We start from the raw sequence: 22,475 nt of genomic DNA on the forward strand, positions 1-22,475 counted from the left end.
TTACTATTTGTGGGTAAGCTATTGATACAAGTAAGTGATAAAAAATAATCAATATTCCCACCAAGACTTTGGGGGCAAATATCTGTTTTTATAGGGAACGAAAAATGATACAAGTTTGGGAAACACAAATTGTTTCTGAATTGGTATTTTATATATATTTTTTTCCAAAAAGGTTGTCTCCACATAGCTCCTTTCTGTTGTACTACTAAAGACCCATTCTTATTTCAGACACCTCCTTCAATGAGCTTTCCAACACCACTCGTCAGAGTGGGGCCAAAGCAAGGCTATAATCTCTAACAAGCAGCAGGCATGCAGGTGCAAGGCAATGCTGATTGAGGATGGATTTATGTTCTTTGGAGCCCAGATGAGCAGTTGGGAATGTTGACATTCTGTTTATGAAACATGAGAAACGTAGGCAGGAGCTTTCTCTGGATAGAAGTCATCCAGCTTTATAACAATGCTCACAGCAGACAAGAACTCTGAGCACCACTAGAATTTATGAAGAAGCTGCCGCGCTCTGTGCTGTTTCTCTGAAGAACTCTGCTCTCAGGATCTCCCTCCCTTTTCTACACACGAAGAAATAGACTTTCAAAGGCCAGACAAGTTATTCAAACTTTTGTAACTAATAAGTAGAACCAGGATTAACACCCAGGTCCAACCAATTAGTATGTGATCCTACCAGAGGACTAATCTACGCTACTTCTGTACACAAAAAGAAGGAGTCACAAATGGGTAGTGGAAGATGTACCAGAAAAACAGGACCTCCTCATTCTATTGCAAACCTTGGTGCCAAGTTTCACTCTCTACAAATTAACTTATTTATTTGAACTTATTTTGTAAGGCTGCCATTCCAGTTGTAAAGATTACAATTTTAACAGATTCAAACTTAATAAAGATGGTCTCCATTTTAGATAAAAAATCTCTGTTGCCATTGATGGATTGCATTGTTTCTGCCTCAAAGAGGAAGTTGGTACATAAAATAAAGGGTTCTCATTTTAATACACAGAAATACACATACACAGCCTAGGAATTTTCACTTTCTGTGTATCAAAATGATAGCTCTCATTAAAACTTCCTCCAAATAAAGACCATTAATTTCTGTTTAAAATTAATTTTCTTTGTAAATAATTAATAAATAAAAAGCTTTGCACAAACCATTGGCTTGTTTTCAAGCCTATTTTCTTCAGATTAGATTCAAAGGGTCTAACCATCCCTCTGACTTACATGGTTATTTTTTCAGTATCATAATTATTAATGTGCCTTCTATTTCTTGGAGTCTTCAGTGACACATCTACAGGACAATTATAGCATTCTTCACCCAAAGTCTTACGGAACTCTAGGACGCCACACATATGTCCAGATCAGAAGGGCAGACTCTTCTTGAAGCATGCACCTATCAACTCATGCAGATTTAGTTTGGCCAAAGATACCCCTAGGGATGTCAGAGGCGGATAGCTTTTTCTTTTGTTTGTTTGATTTTAAAATGCAGGATATACTCGTGAAAGCAAAAGCAAGCCTGTTAGTGGCACCAAGCAAGAAGAACTGATGTCGGGAACAGGACCACTGCACATCTATTAAAACTGCAACCACTGAGACACAGCACACGTGGGGTTAAATACCTCTCTCTGTGGCATTTGTCATATTAAGAGCTGTAGCGTAAACAAAGGAAAAAGCAGGTCAAATGTGGTATAAACATTACACAATTGCTTCCACTCTCGTAGATGCAACAATATAATCTGATCTCCAACAGAGGAGGCGGGCTGAAGTCTAAGACTGTGAAAACAGTGCTATTATACTTATTTATTTATTATTATATTTATTTATTAAAATAAACTTCAGAAACATGATAGGTGGTCAAGTGACTGGAGTGTTGGTAGATAAGTAGATTGATGACATAGATAGATGATGGGTGGGTGGATGGGTGGGTGGGTGGATGGATGGATGGGTGGGTAGATGTATGTATGTATGTATGTATGGATGGATGGATGGATGGATAGATGGATGATAGGTAGGTAGGTAGGTAGGTAGGTAGGTAGGTAGGTAGACAGACAAGCAGACATCTTTTTTTATTTAGTTTCAGAGGATCTACTTTATTGTTTGCAAGAACTCTCGAGAAGGCAAGTTTCTAAATAGACTCAGCCAGCTGCAAGCAAAGCCTTCCAGACTGCAAGAAAACTGTTGATGGCCCTTGGGTGTCTAGACTAGCAACAGACACTCATGTCCTGGAGCCACTTAAAATTTCCACACTGCTCGCTTTCCCTCCCTGCTGCCAACATTCCTATTCATGTTGAGATAAGATGCTGCTTTTCAAAGCCTCATGGAAACAGGAGATGCTAAACATTAGAAAAGCATACAGCAGCCCTCTACACAGAAGGATTCGGTACGCATTCTTGCCCACTTCCAGCCCCCTTCTGGCTTTCATTTGCCTCTTTTGTATAACTATCCAGTCACTTCACGCCACGAGATCTCCAGGAGTTCTCAGGCAGCCCCAGCTCCCTTTCAGTCCAATCTTTATTTCTCCATGGCTTAAAATGCCAGAAGCGAGCCAAGTCGTAACTGATAATGCAGTCACCAGGGATCTTGGCACATTACAGCATCCATCTATTTTAATTTGGGTCTTGAGACCTCTCCACTCATTTAGTATTTCTTCATTAAACAGGACTCATATGGATGTGATATCTACATGATGTAATGAGATCTATACTCAGTGCCAGATAAGTAAATCCTGCAATTCATGGTTAGGTCAAGAGCACAAGGAAAGGAAAACAAAAACAAAACAAAACAAATTAAAAAGCTTGCATTGTAGTATTTGTTCCCAATTATGAAAAGACCCATATGAACATAAAAAACAAGACAAAAAATCCATCATCATACTAAAAATGGTTCCGTTCTGTAGGATTAATTACTATTGATTAAATTTATTTTTAAAGAGGTTTGTGTCACTGGTTAAGAACAGGGGCAAAGGGGCAGAAGAGATGGCTCAGGGGTGCAGAGCACTTGCTACTCTTGCAGAGGACCAGGGTTCAGTTCCTAGCACCCAGGACAAGTAGCTCTCAATTGATTGTAACTCCAACTCTAGGGGATCTGACACCCTCTTCTCAACTCTATTGTTACCTGCAAGCCTGGGATGTATACATATATACATAGGCACATGTTCTCTCTCTCTCTCTCTCTCTCTCTCTCTCTCTCTCTCTCTCTCTCTCTTTCTCTCCTCTCTCATTTTAAAAAGGTATCTTTAAAAAAAAAAAGAAAAGAATGGGAGAAGAAATTCAGTCTTGCACTGAGAGTTTTCCCCAGTGACCATATGGCTTTGAAAGCCAGCCCTGCCATTCACATCAGTACTTGCCCCTGTCATATCTGGGCCACCAAGTATCTTCCCCCTACCCCTGGCTGTAGAGGTGCTCGGGGGAAAGTTTCAGGTATATAAGGAAACACTTTAGCTCACTCTTTGGGTGTGAATCATATCTAAGTAAAATGAAGAGCCTATTAGATGGGCAAGACTTGCCCTTGAGAAAAATGTTCCTACTCTACAGCACTGGAAAGTCATTATCTCTGATTTCAAACTAAGAAAAACAATATATGGGTAACGGTTTTTTGAGGAGTAGAACTTTATATATGACATCATTCTACTGGGGGAAGAGGGATTCTTGCTTCTACAGGAAGCACCTGTATTTATTAGTTGAAATAAGCGTTGACAAGGAGAAGGATAATTTTAGTCTGAAAGAAGACAGCTTTATAAGCTAGCATGCTTAGCTTATCTCTGTCTGATAGCTGCATATTAGTTCACATATTTAAAGATAGTTAAGGAATGGCCGTAGCTAAAGGCCGAAAACCACAGTCCAGGTATGTCTTCCTTTAGCATCTGTAGGATCAATTCTAATAGCAAAGGAATAAAAACAACCATCCCTGATTGTAAGAAACCAATGATTCTACAATGTGACCAAGATACGGTCAAATAAAAAATGAGCATCTTGGGGTTGATGGACTAGGTCAAGTAGATTTCCCTGGTTTTATCCTGCCATCCTAAATCCATTGTCCCAGAGGCGCCAGAGACATCAGTCAATTGTCCGTAGGAGGATGGCCACAGTCATGAGACTAACAGCCTTTTTCTAAAGTTTAGATGGCTGAGGAATTCGGAAAACAACAGAAACTCCCTGACAAGATCTAACCAATGTGCCTCCTTGGGTCTCACCTAGAAGAACCCTGCACTTTTTTTTCTATGGGAACTTACTTTTGTTTGGTATTTTCCTTCTTGCCATCAGTTAGTAGCCAATGGAGCTGGAAAGCTCTCCTAAGGGTCAGAGCCCAAACCGAGTGCTCACGCTGGAGCCTCTAGACCACTGGAGAATGCTAACAAAAATTTTCAGGGTTCTGCCCGTCGCTAAGAAAAGGAGCCAAATGCACAGAGAATCCAGGCAGGTACCTGTTCTGTGACACCCCCTCCCCCACAGCTACTCTATCTAGAAAGTTCTGCTCACTCCCTCTGTAGATGTCATACAAATGTCTTCGTGGATTGATTTCCTTCCCCAGGCATGCTTCTTATTCTGCTCACCCAGGTTCTCACCCTTAATATTCTTCAACAGAAAGCAAGTGCTATGAATCCCTAGTCAGCCCCTAGGCTAGGTCAACGGCTTTTGACTAAACTTTCCCCATCCTTGAGCTTGTTCTAGAAAAGCATGGAACACGTCTGCAAAACAACACATCACGTCTATGAATAGAAAGGTTCATGATATCTTAGCGGAGTAGCACAATATCTGGAATATACTCTTTTTTCAAAGCATGAACATGCGTATTAAAATCTCTTTACAAAGGTTCAAAAAGCATAGAGCTATATGAATTGTATAATCCAAGTAGCTTCTCACATAGTTCTATACAGGGACACACAGGCTGTTAGCTCTAATACACTTTTACTCCAGTGTGTACTTTAGAACATGAGATGGATGATGTTTGGCTTATATATGTAATTAATTGATATTTTCAAGAATATGGTAATTCCAGGGCAAGTACTTATTAAAGAAGAAAAATAATATAGCCTGTAAATAATTGTGTATTGTTCACTATGTATTAACCTGTATCAACCAATGCTCATGGCAATTTAAGATGTCAGTGATAGTTTTATCTATATTTTAGAGATGGGGAAAATGAAACTCAGAATATATATGACAGATATTCTTAGACATAAAAGCCTATGTCACACTGGTCGGTGGTGGTGCACACCTTTAATCCCGGCATCATCAGGAGGCAGAGACAGGCAGATCTCCCTGAGTTCAAGGCCAGCCTGGACTATAGAGCAAGTTTCAGGGCAGGCTCCAAAGGTACACAGAGAAACTCTGTCTCAAACAACAACAACAAAAAAAAAATTTTTTTTATTCAGTCTTTTTAAATGGCTGGATAGAATTTTATTATAGTGTCCTTTTTATTGACATGTATTATAATTATTTTTAATTATATGCAGCCTTGTAGCATCTCATACTTTTATAAACTTTTATTTAGATAAGTTGTCCGAATTTAAATTGGGAAGACAAATCTGCATACATCTTAACAGTTGATTTTTTTCCCCCACCACACAGCTATCCCAAATTATCAGCTAAATTGAAAGTGATTGCTCAGTGTGTTATTCTTTACACTCAAACTGTCTTTTCGTCAACATGTGGGCAACAACTAGTCTTTGTTGATTTATTATGATATGTCTAGATAAAGCTGACCCTGCTGACTGATGAGGACTTAATGTTTATGGCCTACTTCAGGGTTTAAGTCTTCTGTTACTTCTGATACATTCCCAATCATGTTCTTGAAGAGTGCTTTTTAAAAATTTTTCTATTATCATAGTTTTCATTATCTCTAAGCCCATTTCATCTTTTCCATCATTTTAAATCTAGTTGCACTGGCGTCGAAATTCTAAGTGGTCTCTTAAATGAGTAAATGACCTCTTTTGTGTCCACTGTCATTACTCTTCCATCAGATTTCGATCTCATCCTTATAGTTTCTCATTTATTAAAATCATTTTCTCAAAATTGCCTTTTTTCTTTCTTTCTTCTTCTCCCCCCCACCCCCCTTTGGGTTTTTCAAGACAGGGTTTTGCTGTGTAGCGCTGGCTGTCCTGGAACTCACCCCGTAGACCAGGCTGGCCTCAAACTCAGAGAACCACCTGCCTCTGTCTACCGGAGTGCTAGGATTAAAGGCGTGCGCCACCACTGCCCTACTCAAAATTGCCTTTCATCTTCCTAAAATACTGTTTAATTCATCCTTTGAAAGTTTCCGACATGCATAGAACACAACCTGCTCAAATCCATCACCACTCCTAACTTCACATCCTCTTCTTACTTATGTTCTTATTTAACCAGGGGTCCAGTCACTGATGCCCTTATTTGCATGCGTGTGGGGTCACCCACGAAGGATGATCACTCTCCAAAAGAAAGTTGTCTCCCTGTCTCCAACAGCCATGAAGTATGACTGCCTACAGCTTCTCTGCGGGGATGAGGAATCAGAAGTCTTCTCAGGTTGGAATTTTGGAAACATACATTTTTTTTCTATTCCTCCTTTTGTGTCTTTGACTGCTTTGAGCATATTTATTTATGTCCCCTACTGTTGTTCTGCTGACTGATTCCCTTTTTATTGTGCCGACTCACACTCAGGTGAGTCTCTTCCCACACAGCTACAATTCATGCTGTGAATACGCCATTACTGTGTTTTCATCCATCAAAATATTGGGTCCCCAGTGTAAGGCACTTTCATTTTCAATATTTCTATTTTCAACATTTCCATTTTCCATATTTTTTCTTGTTAAACTTTTCACACTTACTCTTTATGTTAATTTCTTTCTCCAGAGATCCCCAGACTGCATTGCTGTAACAATTTAATATCATACCTCTGTATTCTGAGTGTTTAATATTTGTTTCTAAGAAGACTTTTTTTTACTCCCTTATAGTTATAATTCAGATAAAGACATGCAAATTTGTGTGCTTGTGCAAACCCATGAATTTTCCTGGCCCCTCTTAGCATCACTATGCTTCTCAGTCTTAAGCAAGGCTCTTAGTGTGTGCTTCTACTTTTCACGGGACCTGAAACCTGGTCTCCTCATTTCTGTGGATCTTAAGGCTGGGAAATGGAGATGGGTACCTCACCCATTGCTTCAGGACAATGGGGAAGCTGCTCTGGAGCTTACAAACCAAGTTGCTCGATTTCTAATAATTTATTGTGTCTGGATATTTACATTTTATCCTTGTGAGTCGTGTAGCAAATCCTGAATGTCTAACCTTTGTAGTAGGAAGACTTTCATGTTATTGTATCTGTCCTATTGCTGGAGCTATAAAACTTAAGCCAGGGTTTCCACCCTCATCGATTCGGTGTTTGGATATTAAGCTACATGAATTTCATGCATAAAGATTCTGGGACTCAGGGCTTCACTCTCTCAGGGAATATTTTATTTTGCCCTATTCTCCTTTCCGCCAAGACTCCAATACTCATGCCTTGCCTTCAAACATAATGTAAACATACTTTTCCTGAATGTGTATCTGTGGAGTAGATCAAACTTCTCGTCGTTGGGGTGAGGTTTGATTTGGCCACGCAGAAGACGCCCCTCCGCCATGCAGAAGACGCCCCTCGTTCCGTGTTCATGATCCTGTCCTCGGCTAAAACCTTAAAGTCGCTCCACAACCCCCTGTTTCCTTCTGAGTCATCGTTCCCATCCGCAGCTATTTTAAAAATCTTTCCACTCTCCTTGCCCCTGCCCCCACCCCATGCCCGCCTTACGGAGGGTAACCTACAACCTACTCCCTAAAGGAAGTGGAGACCAGGAGAAGAGCCTTCTTAAATTCAATATGCCTGGCTTATTAACAGATTCATGTGGGAAAATGACCCCATTTCCCTTCTTCCTCCAAGGAAGAAAGTGTTCTTCCCCAAGGAGAGCAGCTGTATAAAATATCATGGAAGCCCAGACACTTCAGAAAGGAAAAGCGGGATTCTATTAATAATGATTCCAGGACAACAGGTGTGACCCAGAGCTGTCCCAGGAGAAACAGGACATGTGGTCGTATAAAGTTTGTAGTTCCACCTGCACCCTGGATGCAGTCCCTGTGTGTGCCACAGTACCACGTTCCTTTGACAGTGTCCCCTCCTCTGTGTGGTCAAGTTTCCCTTCTTATTCTATTTTAACACGGTCACTCTTTCTCGCCGCTCCCTGTTTTGACTCCTCACCTCTTTATGCCAGGCTCATTGAAAAGCTTGTGCCCCCTCTCCATTTTTTTTCTCTTTCTGCATTTACAGGATTCTAGATTCTTCCTTCACTTCCATCCTGATGCTGCTCTAGACAATATCATAGAGAACCGTCTTGTCTCTTAATAGAGGAGAGAGCATTCGGTGTGCCTCGGTTTCTTAGATCCTGCCATCTGCTGTGAACGAGCCACCCTCACTGTTCCTTGAGATCCTAGAACGGCACAGGATAGGACCATCCTGTTTTGACAAGTGCTCTGAGTGACAGGCACACGAGGACCCCCACGAGAAACATTGAGAGCAATAGTACATTTTAGCATTCTAGACATCCTAGCCCTTTTGAAAGACATATATCCTGGACCGGCTTGAGTTTCATCAGGAATTCTGCATGTCACATGTGGTATCTTTTGACAGAAGGTCAATATGGTGGCTTCAGTGAGACTGTCCCCATAGGCTCGTACATTTGGATATGTGGTCCGTAATCGTTAGAACTGTTTGGGAAGAATTCAGAGGAACGGCCTTGTTGGAGGAGACATGTCACTGAGGGTTAGGTTTTGAGATTTGGTTCCCAGTGTGCCTCCTCTGCCTTCTGCTTGTGAATCCGCATGGGCACTCTCTGCTCTTCCTGCTGCCGTGCCTCTGCTTCACCATCACGGACTCGAACCTGCTCAAACTGTAGCCACATTAAATGCTTTCTTTTATGAACTGCTTTGGTCATGGTGTTTCGTCCTAGCAACGGTAGGGTAACTAATAGAAGTAGACTCTCTTTGTTCTGTCACTTTAGACCCGCAAGCCCAAAGATGGTAATTTAGAAAAAGAGTTTTACATCCCAATAGGAAGGGTATTTCTTTCATATTTTCGATGGCAGCTAAGATGTACTCAGTGCACTGAACCCAGTGTAGTGACATGCCTGGCATCGTTTTTCTTGCTAGAGGCTACTAGTTATATGTCCATCCATAGTTAACATAAAACAGCCTCAAATAGCAGTATGGCGTTCTGCTTCAAAAGAGCAATGCCATAACTAATATGAAGTTACTAAGTGGTGGATACGTACATTTTTTAGCTCCAACCAAACATGGCCCAGCCTTGTCTTTGGCCCTCACCTCTTCAGGACCAGCAGGCATTTGCAGGTATTTTGAGGCATCTCCCAATCATTGTCCTATCACTTTTCCATGCATTGTGAGTTGCAGGTTGAACTGACTCTTCCTTGAGCAGGTTCTGTCTGAACTGTAACTTGTGCGCATGCCCAGCTCTTTGTGCGAAAGGAAATCAACTTCAACTTTTAGGATCTTCCAAGCCAAAACATATTTGCTGTGCTTTTTGTGTCTTAATGACAACAAAAATATGAGAGATATCATTTATGCTGGGCTTATTATGTGCTAGGAAAAGCAGGCCACATTTTGGGGGTATCTTGGTCAGAAGGAGAGGAACCCGATCAGACATAGGAGCTGAAATGATTTTCTTACCGACTGTTAGAGAAGCTTCAAGTGTTAGCATGAGCTCTCAGCCATGACGAATCTTTATGAAACCTCAAGCATATGTTAAGAATCAAGACAAACAAGCATGATCTTCCCAGCGTTAGGAAGATGAAAGTGGCATCCCATCCCACTGACTCACAACTAAGAGCCAGGAAAGAGCTGTGTAATACAGCTCCAGTGAATCAGTATTGATGATAACTTCCTCTGAGCCAATTTGACACAATTGTTTCCGCAGCTGGGAAGATGGGAAGCTCGAGTTTGATAGGTTGACAGGGGACTATTGCTGTGGACAGTGTTCATACTACACCATTCTAGAGAGCGTTCAGAGCAACCCTGGGTCTAGGCAGGAATTTGGGGTGTCTGAGTAGGCTTCTGAACACAGTTGTATGTTAATTAGGTTTCACTGGAAAAATATCAATTGTTCTCTAATCATTAAATAGAATTGAATAATTTAGAAGGAATTCATTTATGCTAACTTATTGAGAACTATGCTAAGATATATATATGTAAAACATCCTTCTACCTAAGATATATTATACATTATATATGTATATATTATGTCTATATTTATTATATATATATGTTGCCATTTCCTAATGGAAATTTTATGAGCAGTTGGTGTAATGACACCATAAAAATGCTGCCTCAGCTGGAGACAGATATGGAAAAGGAGGTCATTAAAGCTGTGAGAGAGAGGACATGGGGCAACTCAGGAAATAAAAATAACTCCAATAAAAACCGGAGTCAGAAAGGAAATTGCGGGAAAAGATAGATTTTGACCGAAGCAGAATGAGGTGGCTCAAAAATCTGGGATCCATAAAAGTCTTTGTTGATTTAATCACTGTTTCTGCTTGTGTGTCTAGTTCAACATTTCATCAGACAGAGAAGGAAAATAAAAGCAGAGAAATCTATAGCCATCGTGTGTGAAGCACATTCAAGGCCAGACTGCTGGATATAATCAGTTGCTTATTAGTTCCTTAAACCTGATTTTACCAAGGAAAGAAGTCAGAGCTCTTGACTCCGTGGCTCAGAACAGGAAGCGTTAGAAAGGACTCCACCCCTAAGGCGCTCACATAGTCCAGGCCTGCGGTCCCCTCCCCGCCCCATTTGTTGAGATAGGTTTTTCCCCCCATATAATACTTCTTGATTACAGTTTCTCCCCACCTCCCCTCACATCTGGATCCTAGTTGTTATTTTTAAACCAAATGTGATAAAATTTTAGGTAAAAAGCCAGATGAAAAGGAAATAGATCACTAAAATCTGTTTGGATTCTGATTTCTCAGTAAAGATTTTTTTCCCACCAATTTGTTGAATTGACTAGTGAAAAGAAACGCATTCACAAACAATTACTATGTTCAAAGCACTAATCGCTACATGATTCACAGAATTAGGATCATGTTTTATGTGTTTGACTCATTCTCTTATTTTCCTCGTTTTTTTGGTAAAGCAATTATTTGAAAAATACTTTTTCCATCTTCCTATTCTCTAGAAATCAATCCAAGTGCATTAAAACATAAAATTACTGTCTTAAAATTTATAAATAAGAGGTTTGCCCAAGCCAAAAAGACACACTACGATGGTGCCATATTGTTTTATCAGTATTATGAATTCTGTTCGCTGCAATGGTCAAACTCATCAGCAGTGGTGGCAATGGATAGAATCTGATCTTTTATGCAGGGATTTATTTTCTGACTTCTCTGTTTTCATAGCCTTGCCCTCAGAGTTAGGAACCACAGCTTCCTGCATCCCAGCTTTCTCAGCCTAAAGCACGGCCTCCCCAGCTGCCCGTGGTGAGGAATGCTGCCTCTTACCCTCAACTTCTAGCTTCACCAGTTTGGAGTAAGCTGTGCCCAGGCTGTTTTTTGCCACACATCGGTACTGTCCTGCGTCTTCCTTTTGCACATTATGGATCCTTAAACTCCCCGATTCGAGAACTGCAATGCGGGAATTTTCCTGCCAAAGACAGGGACATGAGTTTGAAAACAGCTTTAGGCAAAGACACGTTTGCCTTAGTTCGTTGGGTTATCACTGTCCTTAACACCCAAAATATCAGCCTCTACCCTACGTATGCATATTAACGTACTACTGAGACCATGCGAGATCATCTAAACTAACCACGTCAGTAATCTCATGAGATTGCATCCATTTTTTTTTCTCTTACCCTCATCTCATTAAAACACAACACTGATCGTGACTTACATAAGTCATGCTGTGTCTGTTTCATTGAAAGCATTGTTCTTTGGGGCTAGAGGTGTAGCTTAGTGGTAGAAAGTGTGCTTAGCATACACACAGTCCTGAGATCACCCCCAGAATAAAACACAAAGCCAGGCAAGAATTTAATATATTGTTTTCAGTTACCGTACTTCACCATACACCCTTAGGGTGGCCTTAGGAGAACGCATGGCCTTTGAGAAATTTAGAATGACTCTTTGGAGTTTGGATTGACAAGTATCTTCTCTTTTTGCATTCACTGTAACTTAAGTAAGGCTCACAGGGTCAGACAGCTTTGCTTTTTCTTGAGAAAATGCATCGGGACTTAAAACAACAGGCAAACCAGGCATGTAAATACTGCCTTTAAAGTTGGCAAAGCTCGTCAGATTGACAGTTTGTTTCAGTTACTTGACATATTCTGACAGCTATGGATGATTTCCCATGGAGCGTGTAGGGCCTGGTAACATGGGAACAGAGTCTGTAGCCTCATTTCCAGGTGAGGCAAAGCCGTGGAGGTGATCGTAGTACAGGATAACAATTTATTAGTAAGAATGGGTACAATACACAAGCTAAGCCAATTAACAGTGCATCTTTTATAAGTGTGTGTGTGCACGTGCGCACATGTGTGTGAGTGTATATGAATATGGTGTATATGAACACGCCTGAACAAATGTGTGCGTCCATGTGCGTGTATGTGGCAGGAAGTGGACTTTGGATATTCTGATCTACTGCTCTCTACTTTGCTCCTTTGAGCCAAGATCTTCACTGGGCTTGGAGTTAGACTGGCGGCCAGCAAGGCCCACAACCTGCCTGTCTCCTCCTCCCAAAGTGCTGGGCTTACAGGCACACCTTTATGCAGCTGCATATGAGCTCAGGTTCTCATACATACGAGGTCAGGTTCTGACCCATGATACCTTCTCTCCAACCCAGATGATGTAGCTTTAATCTAACCCCTGTTTGTTACTGAGACATGTTTGCTTCTGTTTATCATTCTGAGTCTCCTAGCTCTAATTTCTCACCCTTGTTTTCTCATTTTCCTCCTTCCAGTCCCCATCTCTCTCATCCCAGAAACTGTCCATTTTAAAACGTGGGTGTTAGTTCAGCTTTGTTATACCGAAAGTCTCAAACATTCTATGTTTAATAATAATAATAATAATAAAGATTCAGTCAAGCAAGAACAACAAGCCTTGCCTTGCTTGGTTCCTGCCCCCTTTTCCTCTCTAATATTGCTGATTTCTATCTCTCTGTCTCCAAGACAGTCCCTGCTGGAATGTCCTGAAGTGAGCGTGTGCAATTAGGAAGACAAGAATGGAAGTTTGGGTGATGCAGATAGAGAAAAACATATACTAGAAACTTGTTAACATGTGTAGATGAGATGCTCCGAGATAATTATGCTGAAAACATGACTTCCACTGGCTAGAAAAAGAGCCCAGCCATGAAGCGTGCATGCTCCTCTTGCAGAGGACTGGAGCCACCATATTGGGTGGCTTGTGCCATCTGCAATTCCAGTTCAAAAGGATGTGATACTTTCTTCTGGCCTCCATGGATGCCCATATCCATGTACATACACACACACACACACACACACACACATGAATAAAAGTTAAATATAAATCTTTTCAAAGGGAGCCTTAATATAATAATCACTTACCCTGAGAGCGCTGTCCCCCTTGATCCAGGAGACGGACGGCTTGGGGTTGCCCATTGTCGTACATGGTAGAACTGCTTTCAACCCCTCGATTATTTTGACGTTAATGGGCGGGCGAGTTATCTTAGGTTCTGTGGGGAAATGAAAGTCAAACAGAAAAAGACAATGTATCTGAATTGAACCGGGGTTTTTAGCTTTCTAGTTCATTATCGGCGTTCATTTCAAGGATCATCTTAGGGAATTTAAATTACGAAGTTTGACAAAGGCTAAGACGGGTCATTAGTAGACATCAAATGGAAATCCATCTTAAAGAATGGTTAGATCTGCTTTGGTAAAACCTCTATTCCCTTTTTTTTTTTTTCAAAACTCGTTTTTATGAAGCATACTAGAGATCTGAAATTTCTTAGTACTCTTTATTTTAAATGACACTTAATAAAATGTCTATCAGCATAAACTGTTCCCATAATGATTCAACATTAAGCAATTTATGCCATTAGATGTCAAACACTTTATAATCATATCATTTTGAATTATGATCTCCTTTCTGTTTAGTTTCCATCTCTTTATTACTATTCTTTTCTGAGTTAAGGTCTCATTACATGGCTCTGGATGACCTAGAACTCACTGTATCCAAGAGGCTGGCCTCAATTTTGAGACTTCTGCCTCCCGAGATATGAGTCTACATTTGCTTCTAGGTCCAGTTCCCACCTTTGACTCTGACACAGTTTGGAGAATCAAGATTCTACAAAGAGAAGTTGTCTCTTCAGCCAGCACTCGGAGCAACTTTTCTGAAGAAATGGGTGATATTGGTTCATCTTAGTCTCTTCTGTGAAGCTTTGAGAAGAAGCCATTAACTCTAACGTGTAGCACAGAGGCGTTCAAATGCCTCAGAGCACTCAAAAAGCAGTTACTCTACCTCGTATCCCTACTGATCTGATACTGTAGATACAGAGCCAAGAGACGCCTTTGTGGGACAGATTTCTGATGTGTGTGTGTGTGTGTGTGTGAATTTTTAAAAAATGCATAATGATTTCAGAAGGAAGTTCCCGAATATAATCAGGAGCAGTGTGAAGGCCAAAACCAAGGCGGGAGAGGAGAGCGAACTAAAGGATTGCTTGAAGATGTGGTTGTGGCAGGAATAAGGGTTGGCCCCAGAACCTATATTTTGTACTTGAGCTTGTGCTGTGGTTGAACTTCAGCACGCAGAGAGCTCTGTTTGATGACTGCTACGAACTGTGCGGAGACAACTTTCGGGTCCTAGATGACACCCTTCCGTACTCACTCATCTTCACTTGCAGGGCGCCACAGCTCTCCACAGCTCCTCCCACTCCGTTGTTGGCGCTGCAGCAATAGATGCCATCATCACTGTCTTCCACACTCAGGATGGTGAGAAGCTGACCATTCTCCCGGATGCTGTAGCGGGTGTCAAACAGTCTGCCGGTCATGGAGCAGAGAGGAGGATCAGTGAGCTACGTGTGATATTACACACACACACATGCACTCACATGCACACACATACATGTGCGCGTACGCACACACACACACACACACACACTTGTCTTTGTTTAATGGATCAAATGGATGGCCATCTGTGAATAAAGTAAAATCCTCATTCCCTGACCATATGCTGAATCTGCTGGCTCTTTGAACTTGGAACTCCTCAGCCTCCAAGGCTGTGAGAAATAATTTTCTCTCGGTTATAAGCTACAAGATTTAACAATTCACTCACAGTAGCTCATATGGACTAAGAACATTCGGCTTCAACGCTGCCTGTTAGAGCACCCTCCAGCATACTTTGTTCTCGACTATTCTAGAGTATTTTTGGTCAGATAGCCAATGTGCTGCGGGACAAAGCAGACCCTTTATCTGCCAAATGGGACTGCTAACTGTTTGAGAATCTGTCTCATTTCGAAAGAAAAAGATGATAGTGACACAGAAGTCAGACTCTTAGAAAACAGACATCATAGTTTGGGGACACAGAGGGGGTGACAGGCTGGCCCCTCAGCTCCTCTGTGTGTCCTGGGACACATGCCCGCAGACTTAGAATACCGCGGTGCTGCCCAGCTCCTGCTAAGCTTCAGGATTCTCACCTGGCAACTCCCCATGCGAGATAAATCAGTGCCCTGCCCTGAACCTCAGATCTTCCAATTACAAAATGAGTATATTTTCACTTTGTATATTCTATAAGGCGACCTGTAGTGTCCCCAACAATATGGCTGTATTTCCATGGGTGAGGAACTCTAAGGTAGACGGCATCCTTAGCAGGATGGGACAGAGTACTTACTTAATGAGGATTTTGTTTCTGGTCCAAGAAATCTCGGGCTGAGGGTAGGATTCCACGGCACACATGAAAGTCGCTACTTCTTCAACTAAGGCATCTACGGTTTCAAGAGGCGTGGTGATGACAGGAGCTACACAGGGCAGAAACAAGGGAGAACTTTCTAGAATGTTACTCATTACTCGCCCTTTAGCAGCCAGAAGCCATGGCATACCTGAATGAACATTACTGTTCAAATGCCCACTAGACATGGGGCGTCATGTCTGTGAAGTCAATGCACCAGAGGAGACAGGAGATTCTTGGCTGGGTAGACTAGCTGAGCCAGCATGAGATCCTGCTGTCAGTAAATAGAGCAGAGAACAACCAAGGGGGACCCCTCATGTCAGCCTCTGACCCCACCACATCTTTGTGCAGATGTGAAAACATTCACCGAGCCACACACAAATATACAACAAGCAAACATTTAAAAAAAATGAAAATGTAAATTAAAACTATACTCGTTGGGGGGACTATAAAGATAAAGAAAAATAGCAAATGTTAGAGGGAATGATGATGGATTAGAACCCTGTGTATTGTGGGTAGGAATTAAAATGGTTGTCACTGGGGAAAAGAATATGGAGGTTCCACAGAAAGAACCCAAAAGAGACTCATGATCAACAATGCCTCTTCCAGGGACAAAGTCAAGAAAACAGAAAGACTCAGATACTCAAATATTTCCACATCTCTACTCACAGCAGCACAAACTCATAATAGCAAAAGATGGAAGAAGCCTAAGTTCCCACCAATGGATGGTTAAACAAAATTAACATAAATATATGACAGAATATTATTTGGAAATGGAAATAAGGAAGTGTTATATTCTATGACATGGAGTAACACGGAAACAAAAATCAAAGTGTATGAAAATAGTCACAGAGGATCATGGTATAAGATCCTATTCCTAAAGCATGTGCAATTCACAAACCTACAGAGCAAAAATGGGAGTGGGTGGGAAGGAAGGTGTCGAGTCCTTTGGAGCTGGATTACAGGTGATGCTGAGCCTCCCAACAAGGTCCTGGAGACAGAGCTCAGGTGCTCTAGAAGAGCGGCAAGTGCTCTTTTACTGCTGAGCCATCTCTCCAGCCCCACAAAAAAATTAAGTCATTATTGACACTCTAGAATCCATCGCAAGTGAGTGGTCATACATAGGAAATTAGATGACTCGGATCATGAAGCAGATGAATTGCGCTCAGCTAAACAAATGGAATAAAGTGAGGTGAGGGCACAGGCGGTTTTTGCCTTCTTGCTGTGGTCTCCTGGAGCTGCTTTGCCCTGGCAGAAATGAATTGGTTTTTTTTTTTTTATTTTACCAGGAATATTGCTAATAGTTGCTAAGTAGCCATTATTGATCCACTAAATTGCATAAATTTATGGTTAAGGTCTATTAATACTTAATGCTTAAAATCAATCACTTCTAGGCTGCAAAGAAGGCTTGAGTTTAGTCCCCTAGGACCTATTTGAAGCAACTGGATACAGGAGCACAAGCCTGTGATCCCAGCCTTACGGAGGCAGGGACAAGGGTCCCTGAGGCCTATTGGAGAGCTGGTCTAGCTAATCAGTGAGCTAAACATTTAGCACATCTCAAAAAATAAGGTGAAAAGAAGCTGAGAAAGATACAGCTCGAAATCCATCCATTGCTTTTTAGCTACACTGTATCTATGTTCTTGGGTTACTTTGAGGGTGAAAATGGCCTACAATGGTACTATGCATGCAGATTCTTGACTGCCTCCAGGATTTGTTGGTTCTTTGAGACTGGATGTGGTTTTAGGATCTTTTCACTGCAGAAGCAGGACAAATCAGTGGAGTCGTTTTGTTTTGCTTTATTTTGTTCTCAGAAAACTGGATGCTAAATATGTTTCAGAATACTGATTAATAAACAGACAGGACGAGATTATTGCAAACTGGCGCCTTGAAAGGCAGCTCTAATAAAAGGTGCTCAGGGTTTCATGAGAGGGAAACAGGTCAGGCAGCTGAGCAACACGGAAGAAAACACGTGGCGTCAACAGTCTTGGAAGCAGATGTAGCCTTTTCTGTCTTGTTTGTCCACTTTGCCCTTTTCAAAGTAAATCTTAATGACGGTGTGTTATTTTTTATTTTAAAAATAAACTTTATCTGTCAGTTTCTTTCACGCCACACAGACACAGAAATGCAGGGATGACAGTGATGCACACTCAGCTGAGGCCAGTTGAGATCAAAGAAGTGAGATACAACCGGCAAAATCTGGAAACTCTGAGATACAGAGAAATGCACAAAGTGTCACTTGGAGCAGAATCATGTTCGCATCTTCCCATAGTGCCCAGTGATCAGACAGTCTTGGAGCACGGTCTGAGTCTGGTTTTAGTAATATCAGTACCTAAAATTGTTCTACGTGTTCCATCTCAGACTTCATCTTTATTATTTTATCAAAAAAAATGAGTTAAATGCAATTAAGTATTTGCAAACTAGACAAGGACTAAGGATAGTTAAATCATTTTTGTAACCATCCCCAAAAATAGGAAGTGATAGAGATGAGCTTCAGGGTTAAGGTTGGCTTAGAGGCCTCGTGTCTTGGGACTGGAGAGATGGCTCGGTGAGTAAAGTCCCTGGTGTGGAATCATGAGGACTTGAGTTCGGATCTCCAGAGCACACACACACACACACAGTTGAGCACCGGACCAGGCATGTCTGCAATCCCAGTGCTCTTATGAGAAGATGGGAGGTGGGAGACAGGGATCTCTGGCAGTCGGCAGGCCAGCTAACCTGCCTTATAGAGTGGCAAGTGAGAAATCTCCACATACATGCCTTGGCTTGTGCATACCTGCACAGACACATGAAGGCACACACACACACACACTACATACACACATACACTGTGTGAGAGGGAGAGAGCGCACGCCTATCTCTGAACTCTAGGATGAACTGTGTCTTATATGCAGAGAAAGTGGGAACTTTACATCAATATTAATTTCTATGAGCAGAGTGTATTTTTTCAGATCTATTTTGCCCACCTTCCAAAGCTTTCCAAATTCCCTTTGAAGTGTTCACTGACACCATCACATAGCTGTACCAAAGGGCATGGTTGACTCAGCGGGCCGCTTCCTGTTTGCTCTCCTCCTCGCCCAGCTTTCATCCCAGCCAGAGCCTGTGTAAACGGAACCTCTGTCTTTTCTCACGATCCAAAAACCACACGGACAGCAAACACGTGAGGATGAACGCAGCGCTTTTCGGATCCACAGTAAACCTGACTTGAATGAACTCTAGCGTTGATGAGGGGGGCTTGATACTACCCTCCTCTGTCTTTTAGGGGCTTTGGAAGATGGCACTGACACACTAACCTCTGGCTGAACCGTTATTAATGAACATACCCAAATGCAAAAGAAGCCAGGTGCATTTTTTCAAAAAGAAAATTGGCAACTGGGAGGTCAGGCCTTTAATCCCAGCACAAAAGGAAGGTAGAGGCAAGCAGATCTCTAAGTTCAAGGACAGTATGGTCTACAAAGTGAGTTCTAGAAACAGCCAGGACTATACAGAGTCCTGTCTCAAAAAAAAAAAAAAAAAAAAAACAGAAGGAGGAGGAGAGGAGAAAGAAGCAGAGGAAGAGGAAGAAGAGGAGGAGGAGGAAGAAAAAGAAGAAGGAGGAGGAGGAGGAGGAAGAGGAGGAGAAGGAGGAGGAGGAGGAGGAGGAAGAAGAAGAAGAAAGAAAGAAAGAAAGAAAGAAAGAAAGAAAGAAAGAAAGAAAGAAAGAAAGAAAGAAAAAAGATTGGTGCTGAGACCTTAAAATCATGTTTTTCTAATTATTATCAATACAGCATTAATTCTTTCTTTCAGTTTAAGAAAACACTTTGGTTTGGGGAACTTTTCAGATTCTCCAAAGAGAATAACAGGTATTGATGGTTATGTGACATATCCTAATAGCTGTGAAATTTCTAATTGCAGTGAAAAGAACATTTTTGTAACATGTAAAATTAGCCTAGAATGACTCTCAGCCATTTTGAAGGCTATGTCATTAATTCCTCGAAGACTCTTCCCATCTGGGATAGACTTTCACGGGAGTTCTGTGTAGACTTCCAGAATATCTGAATTTGCATCCCTTGGAGGTGTTCCGTTGGGTTAAGCTGCCTCCTGCAAGGACCCAAGTAAAGCATGCCACATATTGCCCTCATAGCCACCATGAGTAGTCCTTAGTGTGACCCTGGACGATGGACCAGTCCAAGATGTCCGCAAGGAAACCAAGTCAGAGACTACGTGCTTTCTTTAGAGATTTGCAGCAAGATGCTGGGGTCAGGAAAGGGGGAATTGATTGTGACACCTGTTCAAGCCTTCCGTATCTTTGCTTCACACTCTTCGTTTTCTGACCTCTAGTAGCTGGTCTTTCTCACATAACCCCAGGTTCTGTGCCCGCCAGATCTTCAGCTGAATGGCCCTGAAAAGCGCTGATCCTAAATTACTAGAATACCTGCCCTACTACTCCTGTGTTCACACAGCATTTGCAGACACAGGGAGACAACTGTCCAGGTCAGAATCACTCTTAAACTGCTGTCTGCAGCCTTACCAGGCTGTCTGCCTGCTCTGCTGGGCCTGTGTTCTTCAGTCATCTTCCCGAATGGACAAGTCCAGGGAGGGCCACGTCATCCCTCCTCCGTGGCCTCAAGTCCTACTTCACCTTTAGAGATATTATGAAATTTCCTCTCTTCTCCCCGCCCCCCCCCCCCGGCCCCATAAGAGCCATGATGTAAAGCAAGTGTTTTTCCCACACATAGGATGAGTAAGTGACCATGAGTGTCAGTATGAAACACTCACCCAGGACTTGCTGTCCTGGAAGGAGTGCACGACAGCTGCATCAGCTCTGACTGACTCATAAGTGCGATCTGCGAACCCTGTCCCCGCACACACGTGATTTAAAAGACAGGGCTTCTCCGCTTTACCTAAAGAGAAATTACTTAGACATTCAACCCTGTAGGTTTGGCTGTAAATGGGTCATTTGGAAGGCGGGGTTTTGTGAGGAAATCCTTGTGAATGTTTAATCATTCCAATTCTACCAACGTGAATCTTGTGCTCTTTTGGAATTTTTAGAATGCCCCACCTTGTGCTTAATACACCCTGATAAATCAGAGGGTGCTCTTAAAACCTGTGGCTGAGCAAATGCAACTAAACTTTGGCTGTTTTCATAGATGATGATTTCTAGAAGTTTCCTACTTGAGGTGAGGAAATGAAACTCATTTTTTTTAAAAAAAAAAGAAAAGTCACGAGTTGAAATGACCTAGAAAATCATGACTTCCTTTCGGCATCGGAATGTTAAGCATTTCAATTAATTTAAAGCTAAAATAATAAACTATAAATCTACAAAGCCAAATAATCTTATGAAGAAAACAGGGTGCAGAGAGACTCACGATTCCTCTCAATAGTCCTCTGACTATTCACACCTTGAACAGCCCTGTTTTAAGTCCGTTCGCTCTAAACCTGTCCGCTACACTGAACAGAACTGTTTCTTTTGTGATACCTCACTGTGGAGGTCCCTTGATCTCAGTCTGGACAAGCAAACCCTCCAACAGACTGCTCCCTACTCTCTTCCGCCGGAAGTGCCGTGAGCAAGTTTAGCCAGGACAGCTTCATCATTTTTCACTGGTAAATAAGAGAGCACTTCATTCAAACGACTCTTCTCTCTCAAACTACGCCACATATTTTAACAATAAAATCCTAAAGCTTTCATGTCCCGTGACGTTATTGGCTTTCAGAAGTCATCTGGTACATCGAACGGATGTCTAATCAGTTAGGGGTGGTGTGAACCACCCAACGTGAGCCCAGTGCTAGTTTCTATTTTTCCTAATAAACAGAGTAGGTGAAGAAAACTATTGTTTAAACTTTAAAAATTTCAACAAACACACTGAAAAAAAAAAAAACATCGGATGGATGTTCTGACGGTTTTCTTTCAAGGCTGCAATACCTGGTATTGCTACCCTGTGCCATGATTCTGAAGTTTGCATAACAGAGGTGATCGTGTGCGTTTGAATGAAGGTTTAGGATGACTGGGGCCTAAAAATCAAGGCATTTTTCTCCAGAATCTAAGTTCATATACAAATACAGAGGTGTTTGTGGGGTTTCGTTGTGATTGTTTGGGGCACCCAGGTTTGATTTAGAACTTCAAAGCAGCTGCCCTCTATACAAGCTAGGGTTTAACTGCATCCTCCTCGCTTATGGGTAACTACTTGGTATAGATTAAAACGAGTAAGTTCTATTAGGAGCCATAGGTCCGAACAGTTAGGTGCTGTTCTACCGGACATCCGTGATCTGACCAGGAAGTATTAGGATGACCCGAAGCCAATGTTAAGTCCTTCTGGCTATTATTAGCTATTTTTAAAAGGTCTGGATTCTTTTTTATCTAAAAGTGCCTAAAAGTGCCATCGTGATGTAAACGATTTGGTAGAAGATGTCAACCACTTTGCCCGAGTAAAATGGAGAAAGAGAAACAAGTAAATAAACAAGAAAATAAATCCATGTAATCAGATTGTTTGGAGCGAATGCTGTCTGTTACTTATAAGGGATCCTTGATCTGTTGCCTCCTGAAATGTAGATGAACTACAAACCTGAGGATGTATTTTCCATGTACATACAAACATCACCTTCACTAATT

At 41.7% G+C, this 22,475-nt stretch overlaps 1 protein-coding gene across 6 annotated transcripts in view; it reads right to left on the reverse strand.

Moving 5' to 3' along the window:
* Musk (muscle associated receptor tyrosine kinase) overlaps positions 1-22,475 on the reverse strand; it is a 72,682-nt gene that overhangs the window by 49,240 nt on the left and 967 nt on the right. For all 6 annotated transcript variants that reach the window (XM_050165781.1, XM_050165764.1, XM_050165754.1 and 3 more), the window contains exons 2-5: positions 15,833-15,959; positions 14,831-14,982; positions 13,552-13,679; positions 11,501-11,642 (exon numbers count right to left, since the gene is read on the reverse strand). In XM_050165781.1, coding sequence (XP_050021738.1) covers positions 11,501-11,642; positions 13,552-13,679; positions 14,831-14,982; positions 15,833-15,959 — 549 coding nt within the window. The remainder of the gene's footprint in view (positions 1-11,500; positions 11,643-13,551; positions 13,680-14,830; positions 14,983-15,832; positions 15,960-22,475) is intronic.

The sequence above is a fragment of the Alexandromys fortis genome, unplaced genomic scaffold (genome assembly GCF_014885135.2).
Source record: "Alexandromys fortis isolate MF-2015 unplaced genomic scaffold, M_Fortis_MF-2015_v1.1 scaffold_18, whole genome shotgun sequence".
Classification (NCBI taxonomy): domain Eukaryota; kingdom Metazoa; phylum Chordata; class Mammalia; order Rodentia; family Cricetidae; genus Alexandromys; species Alexandromys fortis.